Here is a 21042-nt window from a genome sequence, read left to right on the forward strand (position 1 = left end):
ATGAATAGGTTTCTTCTGCTTGGTGAGCTGTAAGGTCGCTAAACTCACACTGACCAAGTTGCTAAAAAGGCTGCGCTGCAGGACGAGACCGGAGAAAAATGCTGGAAAACATGCAGGACCCTGCCGTTAACCGTACATTAGGTGTGTCCCTACGTGGCGATGCACAGGTTTGGACCGAAAGCTTTTTACAAACAAGCGGTGTGCAGAGTGGAGAGATTTGCATGATAATCACGTTTTTGTGAAGCGCCCTAGCACAAACGGTGTGTTGGTATAATTGTAGCCTTTCAATAACTTTATTCATGCTAACGTGTGTTTTTACATTGTCTTAACAAAAGTTTTAATTTTTGCTGTACACATTTCAACAGGAAAGACCAGGTAAGCAGCTCACAAACAGAAGCCAGTGCAACTTTTTAATGAACTGACTTATTGTACAGTAAGTTACTCAGAGTAAATTAACATTTAATTGCAACAATATCTAACTCCTAAAAAAGAAAAACAGAGTGCGCATATAATTCTTTAATCAAAGGCAGATGCTATTTTATTCACACGTTTTACATGAATTGACAGTGTTGTTCCCTGTGATTAACTTGAAGTAAATCTCTCATGTGCTGCTCAGGCCCCCAACAGAGTCTTCTGTAATGTAAAATTGTTTTAGTGAAGGATATGCACATATGTCTTAATGTACACATAATACAAGATACAAAACTAATATTACAAAAAGATGCAGTTAACACAGTGAAAGGAAGCAAATGAAGTTCAATCATATACATACAACTACTTGCATGAAACGACCAGACTAAATACATCACCTTTTTGAAATGATCGTTTGCCCGGTGCCACTGTGATCTGGAGCAGACAAGGGTTCCAGTAAGGCACATGATGATGCAGATGGCCAGCAGCACCATGCTGACTAACATCAGATGATATCTTGCTAGCACTTTCTCTTCCTAGGAGAGTGGGAAACAGTTCTTGAGCAAGAGAACACACCTTGCCCACCCTTTTCCAGGCTAAAGCATGAGCATGGCACTGCAGCTGCTGGAAACATAGCCTTGCTGGTGGTTTCCTGAAAATAAGCTCAACCCAGCAGCAACTGGTGGGACAATTCTACAGAGATAAAAGCTAGAGAAGAGCAGTTTCATCCGATATGATAACTAACTACTGCAGTTACTGAAACGTGGTCATTGCCAGGATGGTGAGTTATGGAAAAAAAGAAACTTGTCATTTCATGTGGTAACAGAAGAAATGTCATGTGTATTGCACTTTGAGCCAGTGAGGTGAATAGGGCTGATGCGTCTGACAGCGAAGCTGATTATCTCCTGTTTTTCCAGTAATACCACTTCATTACCACCTATAGCCAGTGAACTTTGCCTATAGCCTAAACTGGAAGTTACAAGTTACGAAGTATACATAAGCGTGCTCCAATGATTATTCAAACAAGGTCTGGTACAACCCTGGTAAGCATTTATGACGCTTGACATTTGCATAGATGGATGTCGCTTCAGAACCACAGCAGCTAGAGCAGCCACTGTGGCAAGATCTCTGCACAGCAGTGAGCAAATTCACCACAAATAAGATGCACTTCACCACAACCAAGACCAATAAAGTAGAGCTACATCTCACATTATTGGACATAAAACATGTTTAAGGGAGTGGCTCGGCAATCATGTGTCAAAAGATGTACAAAACGCTGCACAAAACACCCTACAGATGCATGTGTGAGAATAAACTCTGCACCACAATAGCTCCAAGGACTAAACCTTAAAAAAAACAAAAAAAAAAAAAAAAACTAACTATGCCATAAGTATTTTCTAGTCTTATAAATATTAAATGGTGTCTATTGCTGATGTGTTTTACCTGAGTGAGTAGAACAGTCAGTTTGGGGTCAGGTGTGTACTCCAAGCTGAGGCACGGTGCATCATGGGAGCTCTGCTTGTACGATTCTCTAGCAAGAGCCCTCACAGTAGACATCTCCAGGTTGTCATTTGCAGGACAAACTGGTGGTTTTCTGAAAACAAACTCAACTCAGCGTACAAGTATATAATAAAAAAAACCTAACGATTATATATTACATTTGGTTTGGAGGAGTTCTCTCTTACGGAGTCTGTGGGAGAAGGTGAGCTGGAGCAGTAATCCTCACACAGAATAAAGAAGACCTGGGCTGTGTTTCAGCATTGGTGGGCAGTTTCAGGTCAGGGGCAGTGTTTGATTCAGTTTTTGAAAACGGGGTTTGCTGATGCAAAACCAGTGATACGTTTAACAACTCTTTTCCAGCAGCACCTATGGAAAGAGAGTTAGTTCCACAAGTTAAAATAATACTCCGTTGGTTGGCATTCTGTTTCTAAAGCCAGTTTACACATACACACCTTTTAACCCCAACTGGCTCCCCAGTAATGTGGCACTAATGCTGTTGGGATTTGGTTCATCTCCAATAAGCACCAGAGGCACTAGCAAAGAAACATGAACAACTCCTTTAGTTTTTTGGGATGTGTTTGTAATGGATCCATCTCCATGGTCTAATAGCCGAGGTGAGTCTTCATCCTGTTCTCCACTCAAAATCTCTGTACTGTTTAAATGTGTGCAGAACTTAAGACTCGCAAGTGATCCCAGCATTTGGTTCCAGTCCTGAAACATGCACATGTACAATTGACAAAATGTTGATGCCAATACAAACATAAAACAGGAAAGGATGTCTGGCAGAAACTGTCTGAAACTGAAGGTCTCATTTTCTAACTAAACTTGACAGTGAAATACATCTTCCCCCATAAGTATTTGGACATTCAAACCTGGAGACGAATTACAACCAGACTGCACTGAGGGTACCGCAAAACACAAAGGTGGAAACAATAAAGCCTGGGGGTGTTTTACTCACAGTGATTCTGGCGAGCTTGAGTTCACTGATGGGAGTCATGAACTCAGAAAAGTACAAAGGGATTTTGGATGCAAACCTGCAGACGTCTGTAGAAAAAACCTGCTCCAGCAATAATGATCTGGAACACCCCAGACCAGACGCCTTTTCAAAGAATACTTTGCCAAAAAGAAAAATACAGTCTTGGAGTGGTATGTTTAAAATAAATGCCACTTAGTTTGATGTTTTGTTTCCTAATACAATGAACTTCGTCTGCATTTAAGTATGGCACAAATGTCCAAATACTTTCCTGGACCACTGCATATAACTGTATAGTTACCATGCTGATGTCAGGGTTCTTGATGTCATGGTTTTTAGAATATATCCCAATACTAATGAAAGCTCCAGCAAGGGCCAGCAGGCAGAGGAAAAAAACAACCACAGGCGGGTGATGTAGAAGTTTTGCCTTCAGATTTCTGACAGGCTTCCAATGAGCCATAGTGTTTTAGTAGCACCCTCAACACCACCTGCTGAAACATGCACAACGTAAATTAATCCACACAAGAACAGCAAGTAATGTTACATTATTAATCTGTATGCGTACAAAAAACGAACAAAAGCATATATTAGTTAGTACTAATGTTATTCATCAGTCTTCAGCAGGGCTGTCTGCACAGAGTAATCCAAGTGATCTTACACGACGTTCAGTCCAGCAGCGAACCTCTCAGTGGCTTTATTCATCCCATACAAAGAGCGGGCAGTGAGACCGAACACGGTCCACCATGAACATAGATATTTCCTAAAATCAGCGCTGCGACAAATGTCGATTCAGCATTAAACTGAAAAGACAACTCTTGAAGAGTTAGAAGTAGCCACTTTACTTCCTCAGGTGGGAGTGAAGGAGGCTTTAGTTTACATTTCAAAATAAAGGTCCTTCTTCGAGCCGAGATACGGACACAGTGGATACAGAACTGTCTTTAATTATCTGCAGCGTTACATACTACACCTGACTTAATTATCTGAAACCTGGAGGGTGTCCTGCAACATGACGACGGTCCAATTTTTTAAAATGTAATACAACATGTACAAGTAGCAAAATGGAGCACCCAAACCAACCCCCATCAATTTCACATCGATCAACCAAAGCAGAAAAACAACCTTATCAGCTCGAGCCAAGTCTTCCATTCTCTCAGCGCAAATAACTGGAATATCAACTGTCACATCTTCCTGATTAAAAACAGCAGCTAATCGTTACCATTTTCAGTGTTTCCAAAAATAATGGATTTCCGATGAAATTGCATGTGATATGCCTGTTCTGTTAAGAGATTTTAAAATGCTGAATAAGTGCTAACTTGTATAGCTGTTTTAGCCTCATGTGAGTAAATTTTTCCGTAAATTCTGACTTGACTTGCAGAGGACTTTTATTTTAAAGAGAGTCCCGGTCCTGACTGCAGTGTCTGAGTTCGCTAGTCGTTCCTGGGTCCTCGCTGTTGAAATAGTAAACTGAAAAGGAGTCTGAATATCATATCTGGCTCAGGTGTGTGTGTAAGGTGAGGTTTGATGTGTTTCTTTAGTTTTATCCACCCAGGTTGACCAAATGGCCGCTTCTGCAGAGTGTGGTTAAGAGGGCGGTGTGTTTGCAGTGTGTTAGCATTAGCCGGCTCTGATAGAGTCCGACCTAACGACACAGACCTCACACTAACAGCTGGCTTATAGCTCATAATGCTTTTAGAGAATATACCCACAAACCCGACTAAACACCACGGGACAGGCAGCGAAACCGGCAGAGACGCTCGGCTTTTAGTATTAAATAAATAGCTTAACGTTGTCTTTATACAGCCAAAACCAGACCTAGCTAACGTTAGCCAAGTTAGCCTAACGTCTTCTCCTTACTAGGGGTGCAAGGGCTTACATGATAGGGTTTGAAACGATTATCGGTTTTGAGATCAGTGTTTTATGCGTTATGCTTGATATTGCGGAGATTTTGCCCCAGCTCAACACTAACGTTCATTGACCTTTCAGCTAATGATTGAAGTGAAGTCAACAAATTAAGTTTCCTTGTGTAAAACCAGGATCTTATGAATCAGTGCTGCTAAGCTGTAAGTAGTACGATGAGACTATTTATACAACTGTAAATAGTCTCTTTCCTCCAACCCACCAAACTAAAATGTCAACATGTCACAAAGACACAAATATAACCTATGTGTAGGTTCAGTTTTTAGAAAATGTGCATGGATTGAGCAATGAACTGAGTGGCTTCCACAAAAGAGAACAAATGAGAGTGAGGGGCTGATCATCCACAGTGATATTTTGATATACTGTTTTGAATGGGGATACACAATTATAAATTAACTGTTTTGGAATCAGGAGAGGATTTATTTCAAAAAGTGATCAGCATTAGAAAGAGGTTAAACTGATATTTATGTTTTTTTTTTGTGTTTTATTAATTCTACTGCACCTGTAGCCCATAAATATAGTTCTGATGCCTGTCTGTAATGCTGATCCAGGTTGATTTATTCCCAATTTCTACGTTTTCTGAATGTTTATGTATTAACATTGGTAGATATGCAGTTGAAAATATCAGATATCTTTAGCTCATATCAGTGCAGTTATAGATTGTTGATTCTTTGATGCTCTATTGAAACTGTTATAGATTTAGTAACAGTCCAATAAATGTGCAGATGAAACCACTAATAATGTATTTTGAATGTATTACTCGCCCATTGTTGCAGCTGCTCATAATCTGTCCGTTTGTGTTTTGGCTTCCAGCCATGTCCTCTGACACTCTCAAAAAGCGCAAGGCAAAAGTGATCCGGAGTGATGGTGGGACCCCTGAAAATAAACGTGGTCGTGCAGAAGGGGAACAGGTCAGTGCTCACAGTTTAGGAGAGACTAGCCACTCAAAGTCTTAAAGCCCAATACTGAAAAAGTCTTTACATGACCATCAGGGTCAAATGATCTTAGCAGGAGTGAATGTATGTGCTCTTTGAACACTTACTGTATCCCACAGAAGCTAGTTTTAAGGAATCAGGAATCAATGAGTATGAATAGTAAGTGGTTACGATGCTGTGATGCGGACTCATGTGAAATGTATTGGTAGGCAAGATTTCCAGCTGGGCTCCCCCTTGTCGGCCAGAGGAAGCTGTTGTCAGTAAGGAATAAGGTTCAGCAAAAGTCTCTCTGCTTTTATCTCTAATTTTTATCAATCTCACATACATCTGTATGCACATCTCACTTTCTGTGTACACTTGGGTGAGGGCAGGGATTATTATGCTAGGTTTCTTACCTGCATCATAATGGAGTCAATCTGAGGAATATTTTAGTTCAGAGTTGTTTTTCACCAGGTTGTACAGTGGGTGTGAGTGAATGCATGCTACTCCTATGTATTTCTGAGCATATGTCTTCACTAGGATGTGCGCGTGTATAATGAGGAGGTGGAATTGGAGGGCAGAGACCCTGAACAGGATTACGTCCTCTATAAAAGCACCTGTGAAGCTCTGGCTAAACTAATGGCTGAAATCCAAGAACTTAAAGCCAATGGCGCTAAAGAAGGGGTGAGATTTTTTTCCTTTAATCAAGTCCAACTCATGTGAATTAAAGAAGAAAATGTTGATGCTAAAAGTTTGAATTTGGATGTCTGTGTTTTTGCATTTAGAGTGAGGAAGTCGAGGAGAGACGCAGGCAAGGCTGTGTTCATTTCGTTACCCTAAAGAAGCTGAATCGCCTGGCGCACATGAGACTGAAGAAAGGGCGGGATCAGACACATGAGGTACACATAATACACACCGCACTCTCCTTTTCTTCTCTTGTTTATGGCCATTGAGCAGGCTTATGCAAAAGTTTGAATGCCCCAGCCAACTGTCATGTTCTGTTGATATTTTAAGTGAAAATAAGTTAACACAACTGCTTCAAAGAACACATTTTAAAATGTATTTTTTTATATATATTGGAATGAAATAAAACAATACAAAATGTGTCATACCTTTTGCACAGGCCACATTTTATTATTGTTTTTTTTTTAACCAATGTGTTAAACTGAGCAAATAAACAGTGATTGTGTATTAAAGATAGTGTATTAAACATTAAAATGACAGAAGCTTGTTCTCTGTGGGGAATGTGTGAACTTATTTCCACGTAGCTAATCAGCAAAACATGTAATTTGACCAGCTTTTTCATACGATGGTATTCACATGCGGTTCTCCCTACCACTCTGATTCTGCAGGCGAAGCAGAGAGTGGATGTGTTGCACCTACAACTTCAGAATCTTCTCTATGAAGTCATGCACCTTCAGAAAGAAATTGGCAAATGCCTTGAGTTCAAGTAAGTGAAGAGGTCCACTGTACAAGCATGTTGAAGTATGATTTTAAATCACTTCCTTGTGTAAAATGAGTGATGAGGTTTTTTTCCAAGACTTCACAGACGGCGCTAAATGCACATTAACATGCTGACAAGTGCTTTCTGTAAATAAAATAATATTTCAAGCTGTTAATTTTGTGCATGTTGTAAACTATATCTTTGTATGTTTCCAGGTCCCAGCATGAGGAGATTGAGTTGGTCAGTGTGGATGAGTTTCTTAAGGAGGCTCCAGCTGAAATCTCTCGCCCTCATCTCACCAAAGAAGATCCCCACCAACTCACACTGGCCCGCCTTGACTGGGAACTGGAGCAGAGAAAAAGGTGAGACACAAACGTAGAAAAAACACTGTTTTGTGAACCCCCAGTACTGACAGTATCCACTGTGTGCTTGGAAAAGTATTTTTTTGATGTTATCACATTGGCCACCCCAATTGTATAGATACACTCATACATTATATTGCCAAAAGTATTCACTCACTCATCCAAATCATTGAATTTAGTTCCAATCACTTCCATGGCCATAGGTGTATAAAACCAAGCACCTAGGCATGCTGACTGCCTCCACAAACATTTGTGAAAGAATGGGTCGCTCTCAGGACCCATCCAAGCCTTACATCACCAAGCGCACTGCAAAGCGGTGCAGTGGTGTAAAGTGCTGCCACTGGACTCTAGAGCAATGGAGACTGGAATGATGAATCACGCTTCTCTGTCTGGCAATCTGATGGACGACTCTGGGTTTTGCAGTTGCCAGGAGAATGGTACTTTTCTGACAGCATTGTGCCAAATGTAAAGTTTGTTGGAGGGTGGATTATGGTGTGAGGTTGTTTTCCAGGAGTTGGGCTCGGCCCCTTAGTTCCATTGAAAGAAACTCTTAATGCTTTAGCAGACCAAGAGATTTGGACATTTTCTCCCAACTTTGTGAGAGGCCCCTTCCCCTTCCAACATCACTGCACACTAGTGCACAAAGCAAGGTCCATAAAGACATGGATGAGCGAGTTTGGTGTGGAAGAACTTGACTGGCCTGCACAGAGTCCTAACCTCAATCCGATAGAACATCTTTGGGATGTATTAGAGCGGAGACTGCAAGCCAAGCCTTCTTGTCCAATATCAGCGTCTGACCTCACAAATGCGCTTCTGGAAGAATGGTCAAAAATTTCCATAAACACACTCCTGAACCTTGTGGAATGCCTTCCCAGAAGAGTAGAAGCTGTTAAAGCTGCAAAGGGTGGGCCAACATCATATTAAACCCTATGGATTAAGAATGGGATCTCACTCAATTTCATATGCCTGTGAAGCCAGGTGAGCGAATACGTGTGGAAATATAGTATAGGTACAGATGCACACAATTCTATGTATACACATTTCTGCCCTTTGTCATGAAAAAGACTTCATATTAAAAATGTAGCTGCTGACTCTGCTTTGAAATATAGGTTGGCCGAGCAGTACAAGAGCTCACTGTGCAGTAAGGAGAAAATTCTGAAAGGAATTGAGCTGAAGAAAGAGTATCTCGGCAGCCTGCAGCCAGGCCTTCAGGCCATCATGCAGGTAATGCACAGACACATGATACATTGTGCTACACAGTCAGTTTGTTTTGATGTGACTGTACTATGCTGTTGGAGTAGCCATGTCATGAAATTAATGGTGAATTGTATTGTGAGTAAAATTTTTGTCTTGCATGTTAACCCCTTAAAATCTTAGGCTGTTTACATAATCCATCCATCATCATCATCTTCCGCTTCTCCGGGATTCGGGTCGCGGGGGCAGCATCCTGAGCAATGAAGCCCAGACCTCCCTTTCCCCAGCCACTTCCACTAGCTCCCTGGGAGGGATTCCGAGGCGCTCCCAGGCCAGCTGGGCGATATAGTCACGCCAGCGTGTCCTGGGTCTTCCCCGGGGTCTCCTCCCCGGTGGACTTGCCTGTGACACCTCCCAAGGGAGGCGTCCAGGAGGCATCCTAACAAGATGCCCGAACCACCTCAACTGGCTCCTCTCGACGTGAAGAAGCAGCGGCTCTACTCCGAGTCCCTCCCGGATGACCGAACTTCTCACCCTATCTCTAAGGGAGAGTCCAGCCACCCTGCGGAGGAAACTCATTTCAGCCGCTTGTATTCGCAATCTCGTTCTTTCGGTCATTACCCAAAGCTCATGACTATAGGTGAGGGTGGGAACATAGATCGACCAGTAAATCGAGAGCCTTGCCTTATGGCTCAGCTCTTTCTTTACCACAACAGACCGGTAAAGAGCCCGCATCACTGCTGACCCAGCACCAATCCGCCTGTCAAACTCCCGCTCCCTTGTACCATCACTCGTGAACAAGACCCCGAGATACTTAAACTCCTCCACTTGAGGCAAGAGCTCATCCCCGACCCAGAGAGGGCTCTCCACCCTTTCCCGCGTGAGAACCATGGCCTCGGATTTAGAGGTACTGATCCTCATCCCGGCCGCTTCACACTCGGCTGCAAACCGATCCAGTGAAAGCTGAAGTTCATGGCCTGATGTCCCCAATAGGACCACATCATCTGCAAACAGCAGCGATGTGACCCTGAGGTCACCAAACCGGACACCCTCCATCCCCTGACTGCGCCTAGAAATTCTATCCATAAAAATTATGAATAGAATCGGTGACAAAGGGCAGCCCTGACGGAGTCCAACTCTCACTGGGAAAAAGTCTGACTTACTGCCGGCCATGCGAACCAAGCTCCTGCTTTGTTTGTACAGGGCCTGAATGGCTCGTAGCAAAGAGCCATGTACCCCGTACTCCCGAAGCACCTCCCACAGAATACCCCGGGTAACACAATCGAATGCCTTCTCCAAATCCACAAAGCACATGTGGACTGGTTGGGCAAACTCCCATGAACCCTCGAGAATCCTGGAGAGGGAAAAGAGTTGGTCCAGTGTTCCACGACCAGGGCGGAACCCGCACTGCTCCTCCTGAATCCGAGGTTCGACTATAAGCCGGACTCTCTTCTCCAGTACCCTTGCATAGACCTTACCAGGGAGGCTGAGGAGTGTGATTCCCCTGTAGTTGGAACACACCCTCCGGTCCCCCTTTTTAAAAAGAGGCACCACCACCCCAGTCTGCCAATCAAGTGGCACCACCCCCGATGTCCACGCAATGTTGAAAAGGCGTGTCAGCCAAGACAGCCCCACAACATCCAGAGCCTTGAGGAACTCGGGACGGATCTCATCCACCCCTGCAGCCCTGCCGCCAAGGAGCTTTTTAACTACCTTAGCGACTTCAGCCTCAGTAATGGACAAGCCTATTCCCGTGTCCCCAGACTCTGCCTCCTCACTGGAGAACGTGTTGGTGGGATTGAGAAGGTCCTCAAAGTATTCCTTCCACCGCCCAATGACGTCTTCAGTCGAAGTCAGCAGCACACCATCTCCACTATATACAGTGCTAGTGGCACACTGCTTTCCCCTTCTGAGTCGCCTGACGGTTTGCCAGAATCTTTTCGGAGCCGACTTAGTCACTTTCCAAGGCCTCACCGAACTCTTCCCACACCCGGGTTTTTGCCTTGGCAACGACTGAAGCCGCAGATCGCTTGGCCTGTCGATACCTGCCAGCTGCCTCTGGTGTCCTACAGGCCAACCATGTCCGGTAGGACTCCTTCTTCAGCTTGACGGCATCTCTCACCTGGGGTGTCCACCACCGGGTTCGAGGATTACCGCCCCGACAGGCACCAACTACCTTGCGACCACAGCTACAGTCAGCCGCTTCAACAATGGAGGAGCGGAACATGGCCCATTCTGAGTCAATGTCCCCCACCTCCCCCGATATCTGGTCAAAGTTCTGACGGAGGTGTGAGTTGAAGATCAATCTGACAGGTTCTTCTGCCAGACGTTCCCAGCAAACCCTCACTATACGTTTGGGTTTGCCTGGTCTGACTGGCATCTTCCCCCACCACCTGATCCAACTCACCACCAGGTGGTGATCAGTTGACAGCTCAGCTCCTCTCTTTACCCGAGTGTCCAGTACACATGGCCGCAAGTCCGCTGACACGACTACAAAGTCAATCATTGAACTGCGGCCTAGGGTGTCCTGGTGCCATGTGCACTTATGGACATCCTTGTGTTCAAACATGGTGTTCGTTATGGACAAACTGTTTGCACAGAAGTCCAAAAACTGAACACCACTCGGGTTCAGATCAGAGAGGCCATTCCTCCCAATCACACCCCTCCAGGTCTTACTGTCGTTGCCCACGTGAGCGTTGAAGTCCCCCAGTAGGACAATCGAGTCTCCAGGAGGAGCACTTTCAAGCACCCCTTCCAAGGACTCTATGAAGGCTGGGTATTCTGAACTGCTGTTCGGTGCATAAGCACAGACAACAGTCAGGACCCGTTCCCCAACCCGAAGGCGTAGGGAAGCTACCCTCTCGTCCACCGGGGAAAACCCCAACATACAGGCGCCGAGTCGAGGGGCTATGAGAAAGCCCACACCTGCCCGCCGCCTCTCACCATGGGCAACTCCAGAAAAGAAAAAAGTCCAGCCCCTCTCAAGGAGATTGGACCCAGAGCCCAAGCTGTGTGTTGAGGTGAGCCCGACTATATCTAGCCGGTATCTCTCGACCTCGATCTCTCGACAAACTGTGGTTTGCACAGAAGTCCAAAAACTGAACACCACTCGGGTTCAGATCAGAGAGGCCATTCCTCCCAATCACACCCCTCCAGGTCTTACTGTCGTTGCCCACGTGAGCGTTGAAGTCCCCCAGTAGGATAATCGAGTCTCCAGGAGGAGCACTTTCAAGCACCCCTTCCAAGGACTCTATGAAGGCTGGGTATTCTGAACTGCTGTTCGGTGCATAAGCACAGACAACAGTCAGGACCCGTTCCCCAACCCGAAGGCGTAGGGAAGCTACCCTCTCGTCCACCGGGGAAAACCCCAACATACAGGCGCCGAGTCGAGGGGCTATGAGAAAGCCCACACCTGCCCGCCGCCTCTCACCATGGGCAACTCCAGAAAAGAAAAAAGTCCAGCCCCTCTCAAGGAGATTGGACCCAGAGCCCAAGCTGTGTGTTGAGGTGAGCCCGACTATATCTAGCCGGTATCTCTCGACCTCGCGCACCAACTCGGGCTCCTTCCCCGCCAGTGAGGTAACGTTCCAAGTTCCAAAAGCCAGTTTCAGCAACCGAGGATCAGAACTCCAAGGCCCACGCCTTCGGACACTGCCCGATCCACAATGCACCGCACCCTACTACTGCCCCTCCCATCGGTGGTGGGTCGATGGGAGGGGGGACTCATGTAGCTCCTTCGGGCTGGGCCCGGCCGGGCACCATGAGTGAATGCCCGGCCACCAGACGCTCGCTGGCGAGCCCCTCCCCCAGGCCTGGCTCCAGGGTGGGGCCCCGGTAACCCTGATCCTGCTTTGTTGTCCTCATAGGGGTGGTTATGGATCACACTTTGTCTGGCCTGTCACCTAGGACCAGTTTGCCATGGGAGACCCTACCAGGAGCTTTTGCTCCAGACAACATAGCTCCTAGGGTCCTTCAAGCACACAAACCTCTCCACCACGATAAGGTGGTGATCCATGGAGAGGATAACATTACATAATAAAGTGTATTATTCAGTAACTACAGGGACTTCTGTGCAAATGGTTGAGCTGTTCTTAAGTTCTAGAAGTGTGTGGCAAAGCTTTGGGTCGACCACTGGCCCCAGGCCTTTTCATGGGTTAAAGTCAGGCCTGTCTGACTGTGTAGCTCCTTAACTATGGATACTTAGAAAGCTAACAACTGTGGGGAAAATAGTAAGCTACCTAAATAATTGTGGTTGGGCAATTGTGTAATAATTGTGACAGGCATATTTTAGAGATACTGGCAGTAAACTCGCCAATTTCTATTTTTGTTCCAATAGGAAAGGACTTCTTTTATCACAAAATGTGATAAGTGAATAGTATGAAATTTTGATTAATGCTGTCTGTTTTTAAACTTCTGAGTAGTTATGATGTTTGATGAGATCTCTCTCTCGCTCTCTCTCGCTCTCTCTCGCTCACAGGCCTCTCTGCCCGTGCAGGAGTATTTGTCCATGCCGTTTGAGCATGTCCAGAAACAGGCTGAAGTTGCACGTCACCTTCCTCCTCCTCTCTATGTGCTATTTGTGCAGGCCAATGCTTATGGACAGGCTTTTGGTAATATACAACAAGAGTGGTGTGAAAACAGCAACTTGTATATTTTAATTCACTAGCATAGCTTGATTGTAATACATGATGATGTTTGAAATGTGTATTTGTATTACAGACAAGAATCTGACTGTGTCTATCAGTGGAGATGTGGATGAAGCTAAGGCATTGTCAAGACCACCTGAAGATTCACAAGGTAATGTGTGTGTGTGTGTGTGTGTGTGTGTGTGTGTGTGTGTGTGTGTGTGTATGTTAGTTTCTAATTAAATAATTTTTATTTTGCTTGTGTGTGTCTGTCACTCAGATGATGAGAGTGATTCAGATGCAGAGGAGGAACAACAAAACACTGTAAGTTGCTTTCATTTTTCCTCCTTTCTGTGCTGTATCCAAACTGTTTTGTGCCTATCTCACAATACTGAAGTTGTGAATATAGTAGAAATGTTCAGACCTGTCTCTGGTTTTGGTTTAGAAACGACGACGAGCTACAGTTGGTGTTCAGCTAGATGATAAGCGCAAAGAGATGCTGAAACGACATCCTCTCTCTCTGTGCATCGACCTCAAGTGCAAAGGTGTGCAAATTTTGTGTGTAAAGGACAGATTTTAAGAATAAAAGGAGTTCAGTTTTATTTATTTTGCGTCATGCATGTAAATCTTAATGGGCTTGACCGTGATCTTTCTCCCCCTCTGTCTGCTGTAGATGGTAGTGTGTTGCATTTGTTCTTTTATTACTTGATGAACCTCAACATCCTGACTGTGAAAGCTAAAGTGTCTACCTCTGCTGACCTCTCGGGGGCTATCAGCGCTGGGTGAGTTACAGAATCATACCATGTTCTCTTGACTATAAAATAAATTCCGACTAAAACTAGAAATACCTCTGCCAAATACAAGAAATCAACTTTTCTCCAGTTATTGCCTGGGTATATTTAAACTTTGTTCGACTCTGGTCCTACTCTACAGGGAGCTGCTGAACTCAGAGTCACTGTTGAACTGCTTGTATGCCTCTGATCATGGTCAGGAAACCCCCAACCCTGGAAACCGCTACCAGTTTGACAAAGTGGGGTAAGTTAACACACTACAGCTGCGGACATTGGTAAATAGAATTATGCTAATAAAGCCTTTAGTAGGCAGGATATGTAGCTAACGATTGTCTGACTTGTTTGTTTTGTAGCATTACAACTTTTGCAGATTATGTGTCTGAACTTGGACATCCATACAATTGGGTGCAGAGTCTCGGAGGGCTACAGTTTTTCGGTGACGCCCCACAGGTATGAGTGTGTTGTCATGCAGTTATTTCAGCATGACTTTTTTTTTATATATTAAAGCTAAATTATGTAAGACTTTTTGTTAAAATTGAAAGTAGCATTGAGCCAGGAGGTAAAAAAAACACTTTTAAATTTCGGTGGGCATGTTTTGCTGCAAGTTGCCTTGTAAATCCTAAAAAAAAAAATTCGGAGGCGCTGAGTTGGATTTTGCAGGAGTTCTTGGAACCATGTCCTACATTTTGCTCACAAAGAAGATACTGCCTGATGTTTTGGTCTCAAATACAAAATCAGCATTATACTGATGAAGATATGATGACAGTAGTAGATACTTCGCTTATGTCCTCAGAAGACACATCCACACCAAGTTTTGACTTTTTGAAGACTCTTTTAACCTGCTCTCAATTATCAGATTCATCTGCTTGGATGGATCAGCAGTATGTGTTCTTCTGTACTTTGCATGCAGACACAGTTCCACCAGATATAAAACCCCCAAATCTTACATAATGTGGCTTTAAAATAATGTAATAAGTGTTTTAACCTTCTGTTTTCAAGACAAGTTGTATTGTTGTAGTCCTTTGCTTCTGAAAATCAGTTGAGTTTCCCAGTGAGATGCTGTCTGGCATTTGGTTTTAATTAGGGTCTGATTAAAAACACTGGTGATACAGATATTGTTTTTAATTGGCTTGAATGACAACTGATAACATTGGCAAATATAATCAGATATTGTTTTGAATTCTTAAATGTTGATAAATTATAATATTGGCCAATATAGTTGTAAACGTACAATTTATACTCCAGTAGTTTTGGTTAAACGGTATTTTACTGACCGAGAAATTAGCCAGTTCTAAATTATCACACTTCTCAATTGTAAACACACAGTCTTAAAACTCAGTCTTGAATAATAAAGTATTGTGGCATTTTAGATAATTCTAGATAGTTGAGAGAGTTTTGATTTCTCTTAATTACAGGTTAACAAATACTTATTTTATCTTCTATTTTAAAAGGTACTTTGTGTTCTAACATGTTTTCCCATGCTAAAGATTAGGTTTGGATACATTTCTACATTTTTGTTCATGTTTTTGTTATTCTAACTTTGATGCTATTTTGTGTTTGAATTCACCAGTTCTTACTATATTGCTGTCATATGTTTATATGGTAACTAATTTTGGGTTCCAAAGTGGCACAACCACCTAATGTTATACCATATTATCAGAACATTTTAAAAATTGTAGACATTTTGTCTATAAAATATTCACAAATGCTGATAAAAGTTTTACCACCTGATATTATCATCTTTATATCTCTTGTGCTGCAGTTGTAATTATTAACGTGAAGTGCTAAATGTTGTAATTAATTTATTCTGAAACTGTGGTGCAGACTGAAGGGGCACAGAGCTCTCTCAGTGCCAGTCATATGGAAGCCACCATGAAGTTGCTGAGGGGACGTCTACAGTCTCGCTTAGCCTTACATAAACAGTTCAGCTCACTAGGTATGTACAAATACACACTCCTTAATACCTTCCACATGCTTAGGATGGGAGTCACATTCAGTAATGCTTTTAACACAGAACATGTTTTATTCATGGTTGTGTTCTTTGGTTGTAGAGCACAGCATAGTTCCAGTGTCCAGTGAGTGCCAGCATCTCTTCCCTGCTAAAGTGGTGTCTCGCCTGGCCCGCTGGACCATGATGAGCTATCAGGAGTTCATGGTACATATTTGTTTAATGCAGCTTTTTAGGTTTGTGAGGTTAGGTATTGTCTTACAGAATGAAAACAGATTAAGGGGTTGAATATTATTCACCTCATCATATTGAGTGTGATCTTGCACATGGTCTGGCCTCTGTGGTGCAGAAATTGTGTTTAGACAGCAGTGTTAAGCTACTGAGGAACATATGTGTCAGCGAAATAGAAGGAATTGCTTAAAATGTGTTAAATTTGAGAATGAAGCTACCAAATAAACTTATCTCAAATCTAAAACATGGTGAAGTGATGCTTAGACTTTGTAAATGGGGCTTTTGCCAAAATCTGTAATCAGACATGTAACAATGTGTCTGAGAGGTAGGTGTATATATACACTGCTCAAAAAAATAAAGGGAACACTCAAATAACACATCCTAGATCTGAATGAATGAAATATTCTCATTGAATACTTTGTTCTGTACAAAGTTGAATGTGCTGACAACAAAATCACACAAAAATCATCAATGGAAATCAAATTTATTAACTCAATGGAGGCCTGGATTTGGAGTCACACACACAAAATTAAAGTGGAAAAACACACTACAGGCTGATCCAACTTTGATGTAATGTCCTTAAAACAAGTCAAAATGAGGCTCAGTATTGTGTGTGGCCTCCACGTGCCTGTATGACCTCCCTACAACGCCTGGGCATGCTCCTGATGAGGTGGCGGATGGTCTCCTGAGGGATCTCCTTCCAGACCTGGACTAAAGCATCCGCCAACTCCTGGACAGTCTGTGGTGCAACGTGCCGTTGGTGGATGGAGCGAAACATGATGTCCCAGATGTGCTCAATCGGATTCAGGTCTGGGGAACGGGCGGGCCAGTCCATAGCTTCAATGCCTTCATCTTGCAGGAACTGCTGACACACTCCAGCCACATGAGGTCTAGCATTGTCCTGCATTAGGAGGAACCCAGGGCCAACAGCACCAGCATATGGTCTCACAAGGGGTCTGAGGCTCTCATCTCGGTACCTAATGGCAGTCAGGCTACCTCTGGCGAGCACATGGAGGGCTGTGCGGCCCTCCAAAGAAATTCCACCCCACACCATTACTGACCCACTGCCAAACCGGTCATGCTGAAGGATGTTGCCTGTCTGGCCTGTCTCCGGGTAGCACCTCCAGGCTCTACATTACTCTACAACAGCTCGCATTGATGTGCCATCCTGGATGAGCTGCACTACCTGAGCCACTTGTGTGGGTTGTAGTCTGTCTCCGAGTTACCACGAGTGTAAAAGCACCACCAACATTCAAAAGTGACAAACATCAGCCAGAAAGCAGAAAGGTACTGAGAAGTGGTCTGTGGTCCCCACCTGCAGAACCACTCCTTTATTGCGACTCCTAATCGCCAATGATTTCCACCTGTTGTCTATTCCATTTGCACAACAGCATGTGAAATTGATTGTCAATCAGTGTTGCTTCCTAAGTGGAAAGTTTGATTTCACAGAAGTTTGATTTACTTGGAGTTATATTGTGTTGTTTAAGTGTTCCCTTTATTTTTTTGAGCTGTGTGTGTGTGTGTGTGTGTGTGTATGTATGTATGTATGTATGTATGTGTATATATATATATATATATATATATATATATATATATATATATATATATATATATATATATATATATATATATATATATATATATATATATATATATAAAAAACTAATATGACTGTTTGACTGTGGAAATAACTGGTGGCCATCAGGAAATGTCAAACTTTTATGAGATGGTTGCTTTAACTACAAGATTCACAGGTTCGTTTACTCATTTTAATGTCGATGGTTCTTCTGTGAAGTACTGAGTCAGTTTAATTCCATTTTTAATTAATTTAATGATGTGTGGAAGTACAATGTGAGGAATAGGTTAAAGATTTGTAAAGATATTTTAAAATGTATAGAATAATTAGTCTGACTATGAAATGCCAAATGCTGTGTTTGTGTTTAGGAGCTCAGCTTTGTGCAACATGTGGTAAAGGCAGGCCTGATGAAGGAGACTGACCTGTTCTTCATGGCAACTGTGGAGAGAGGAACAGGTGAGTAGTTGAGACTTTACACTGGGCTGCAGAATGAAAAGTTAATGGACCAAATTAAACTGAACAGAACATGATTTACATGGTATACAGTTGTTGTTTTACTGATATACAACTAGTGTTTTACTGATGCACAAAAGCACATTGGTGATTTTTGTCTCTCTGTGACTCTCAGCTCGTCTGCAGGCTGCAGTGGTGTTAAACCCTCGATATCCTGAAATCACCCCCCTCTTCTCTCTGTCACTGCTTTGGAAAGGCGAGCGCAGTGGTCGTACGGATGATAACCTGCGGGTAAATACAGTATTAACCCACACATCATGCAGTTTTTCCTGTTACAGTCTTACAGATATCATATCTTCCCCTGGTTCCTCAGTGTTTATAGTAATAAGTCCTTGTGACCCAGTGTGAATTCCTTTTTCTTTAACAAAAATAGCACGTGCAGTCTTTCTGACTGGTTGTTGTTCACACAGGCGATGGAAAGTGAGGTGAATGTGTTTAAGTCTGAGCTCCAGGGGCCTCGTCCCGGCCTGCAGCTCCTGACCAATCAAATCCAGCGTCTGTGCATGTGTCTGGATGTGTATCTGGAGACTGAAAGCCAAGTGTCTGATGGCTCTGAAGGTCCAAGAGAATTCCCAAGGGAGAAGATGTGCTTACGCACTGCAAGGTAGACACACATAAGTTGAAATTCAGAGTTGACACTGAATCTCTGTTGTACAAATGCTTATATTTTTGTTTAATATGCACACCTGCAAGATACAAACTGACACCTGTCTTTCTTGACTTTCAGGGGCCCAAATCGTCTAAAGCCTTTTAAATACAATCACCCCCAGGGCTTTTTCAGTCATCGTTGAACATGCACAGCTCCTCTTACAACCCCTGCTCTTCCTGCTTTCTTTTTCCCTTCCCTCTTTTTAAAGATTTTTTGAAGTGTTAGATTACACATAAGTGTTATTGTATAGAATAGGAAATAAAACACTTGGTTTTTGATGAACAATGTGTCTGTGATCTGAATTGCTATTTCAGTTCATGTTTTGTTCTGCCAAGTCCAGCAAGTTTCTCTTTCACAATCCTGATTAATCAACTCTCAATAGACCAATAAGTTGATCTTTCATTACACTATATAACCTATTGTGCTTTTGAAAGACATCTTCAACTCCAAGTTGACAGCAGTCTTCAACATGCCATCCCTCCTTTTTTGTCTGCTTATACAACAGCTATAGAAAAGAGTATAGAATGCTCATTTTGTGCATTAATAACCAGTTTGTTATTGTTTGTTAAAATTGTTTATAAGTGTTTGTCACACATCAGAGTATTTGACTAACAAGAACAAATGCTTGAAGTTTTGTTATTACTTTCTATATGCATTTTTTATAAGCAAGGCACCGGTGTCTGCAAAATGATAATGGAAAATAAAAAATCAATAACTGGACTGACTGCATTGTTGTTTAGACAGAAATAATTATTTAATAAATGGTTGACAAAGCATGGTAGACATTGGGAATGGATCAAAAGGGAAAGTAGGATTTTCAGTGGCTGGTCAAAAAATGGAAACGAACCATGAAGGTTAAATTTGAGATGGTTATTGTGCTGCTGATAGACAAAAAAAAACAAAACAAAAGGAGCTTGAATTTGATGTCTGGTGGTCATCCCTGGAATTATGTACTGTCAGGTCTATCACAGCAAAGCATGCTGGAGTGTCTGCAAAGCTACTCTGCTCTGAGAGTTCAGCCTTTTGTCATGCTAAAAGTGATCAATCATGTTGTATGTGAATGGACATCCTTTCACCTCAATAATACTCATGGTAAACAGGTGAGTGTCCAGCTGGGATTTTCAAACAGCCTAAAATAAGGACAGCCTTATAGAGTATAGAAATGCTCTCACTGAAGCTCGCTCAGCATATCTGGCCTTGCTGATCGAGAATAATAAGTATAATCCTAGAGTTCTGTTTAATGTGATTTCCCAAATCACACAAAATCAGGCAGGTAATGAACCAGAAATCCCAGCAACTCTCACCAGTGAAGTTTTTATGGACTTCTTTAATAATAAAATTGATAATATTAGACAACAAATTCAACCCACAGTATCAAATTCAAATCCAGCTTTGCTGCCATCTGACTTGGCTGATATAGAACAAAACACAGCTGTAGAAAAGAGTCTGGAAACCTTTCACCCCCTCCCACAGCTAGAGCTAGAGAAGATTATCTCTTCTGCAAATTGCACAACCTGCACACTCGATGCAATTCCATCAAAATTACTCAAAGAAGTACTGCCAGTTATTATAAACCCTATCTCAACTATTGTAAACTCATCCCTTAGTCTGGGCCATGTACCCAAAGCTTTTAAACTAGCAGTTATCAAACCCCTGATCAAGAAACCAAATCTTGATGTCGCCGTTTTGTCCAATTACAGGCCTGTTTCTAACTTACCGTTTATATCTAAGATCTTAGAAAAAGCTGTGGCCCAACAACTTAGTTCATATCTACACAAGAACCATATATATGAAAAATTCCAGTCTGGATTCAGGCCACACCATAGCACTGAGACGGCTCTAGTTAAGATAACTAATGATCTTCTTCTTGCCTCTGATCAAGGTTACATATCTCTCTTAGTGCTACTTGACCTCAGCGCGGCTTTCGATACAATAGACCACAATATTCTCCTAGAAAGGTTAGAAAACATGGTTGGAGTCACAGGGACGGCCCT

General features: G+C 42.8%; 2 protein-coding genes across 8 annotated transcripts; one reads left to right on the top strand and one right to left on the bottom strand.

Annotated features, from left to right (window-relative positions):
- Positions 1–511: 511 nt before the first annotated feature.
- On the bottom strand, positions 512–3767 carry zgc:158398 (uncharacterized protein LOC568894 homolog). 3 transcript variants are annotated; one of them, XM_017699407.2, is made up of 7 exons: positions 3543–3767; positions 3186–3375; positions 2364–2622; positions 2097–2277; positions 1855–2005; positions 810–947; positions 512–630 (listed from the first exon to the last, which is right to left on the bottom strand). In XM_017699407.2, exons 2-7 carry the CDS (start codon positions 3342–3344, stop codon positions 613–615), a joined length of 906 nt encoding a protein of 301 aa, XP_017554896.1. In that variant the 5' UTR covers positions 3345–3375; positions 3543–3767; the 3' UTR covers positions 512–612. The 3 variants fall into 3 exon arrangements, with proteins under 3 accessions (XP_017554896.1, XP_017554895.1, XP_017554893.1); XM_017699406.2 differs by having other exon boundaries at positions 512–633; positions 3186–3372; positions 3543–3764; XM_017699404.2 differs by having other exon boundaries at positions 512–633; positions 3543–3764.
- Positions 3768–4263: 496 nt separating this feature from the next.
- Positions 4264–19333, top strand: thoc5 (THO complex 5). 5 transcript variants are annotated; one of them, XM_017699398.2, is made up of 21 exons: positions 4264–4395; positions 5615–5712; positions 5946–6008; positions 6256–6399; positions 6501–6614; positions 7068–7165; positions 7375–7521; positions 8631–8745; positions 13193–13325; positions 13435–13512; positions 13621–13664; positions 13786–13885; positions 14014–14122; positions 14274–14375; positions 14485–14581; positions 15956–16067; positions 16183–16286; positions 18255–18342; positions 18515–18630; positions 18810–19003; positions 19127–19333. In XM_017699398.2, exons 2-21 carry the CDS (start codon positions 5617–5619, stop codon positions 19188–19190), a joined length of 2118 nt encoding a protein of 705 aa, XP_017554887.1. In that variant the 5' UTR covers positions 4264–4395; positions 5615–5616; the 3' UTR covers positions 19191–19333. The 5 variants fall into 5 exon arrangements, with proteins under 5 accessions (XP_017554887.1, XP_017554889.1, XP_017554890.1 ...); XM_017699400.2 differs by having other exon boundaries at positions 5946–5996; XM_017699399.2 differs by having other exon boundaries at positions 4268–4382.
- The last annotated feature ends 1709 nt before the right edge of the window (positions 19334–21042 follow it).

Source organism: Pygocentrus nattereri, chromosome 11 (genome assembly GCF_015220715.1).
Source record: "Pygocentrus nattereri isolate fPygNat1 chromosome 11, fPygNat1.pri, whole genome shotgun sequence".
In the NCBI taxonomy this organism is placed as follows: Eukaryota; Metazoa; Chordata; class Actinopteri; order Characiformes; family Serrasalmidae; genus Pygocentrus; species Pygocentrus nattereri.

Coding starts and splice junctions, on each gene's coding strand:
- zgc:158398 (XM_017699406.2), bottom strand. CDS start 3,344: ATGGCTCATTGGAAGCCTGTCAGAAATCTGAAGGCAAAACTTCTACAT. Junction 2,623..3,185: donor AGAACCCTGACATCAGCATG/GTAACTATACAG, acceptor TGCATGTTTCAG/GACTGGAACCAAATGCTGGG. Junction 948..1,854: donor TGACTGTTCTACTCACTCAG/GTAAAACACATC, acceptor CCACTCTCCTAG/GAAGAGAAAGTGCTAGCAAG.
- thoc5 (XM_017699398.2), top strand. CDS start 5,617: ATGTCCTCTGACACTCTCAAAAAGCGCAAGGCAAAAGTGATCCGGAGT. Junction 13,886..14,013: donor CATCGACCTCAAGTGCAAAG/GTGTGCAAATTT, acceptor TGTCTGCTGTAG/ATGGTAGTGTGTTGCATTTG. Junction 18,343..18,514: donor AACTGTGGAGAGAGGAACAG/GTGAGTAGTTGA, acceptor TGTGACTCTCAG/CTCGTCTGCAGGCTGCAGTG.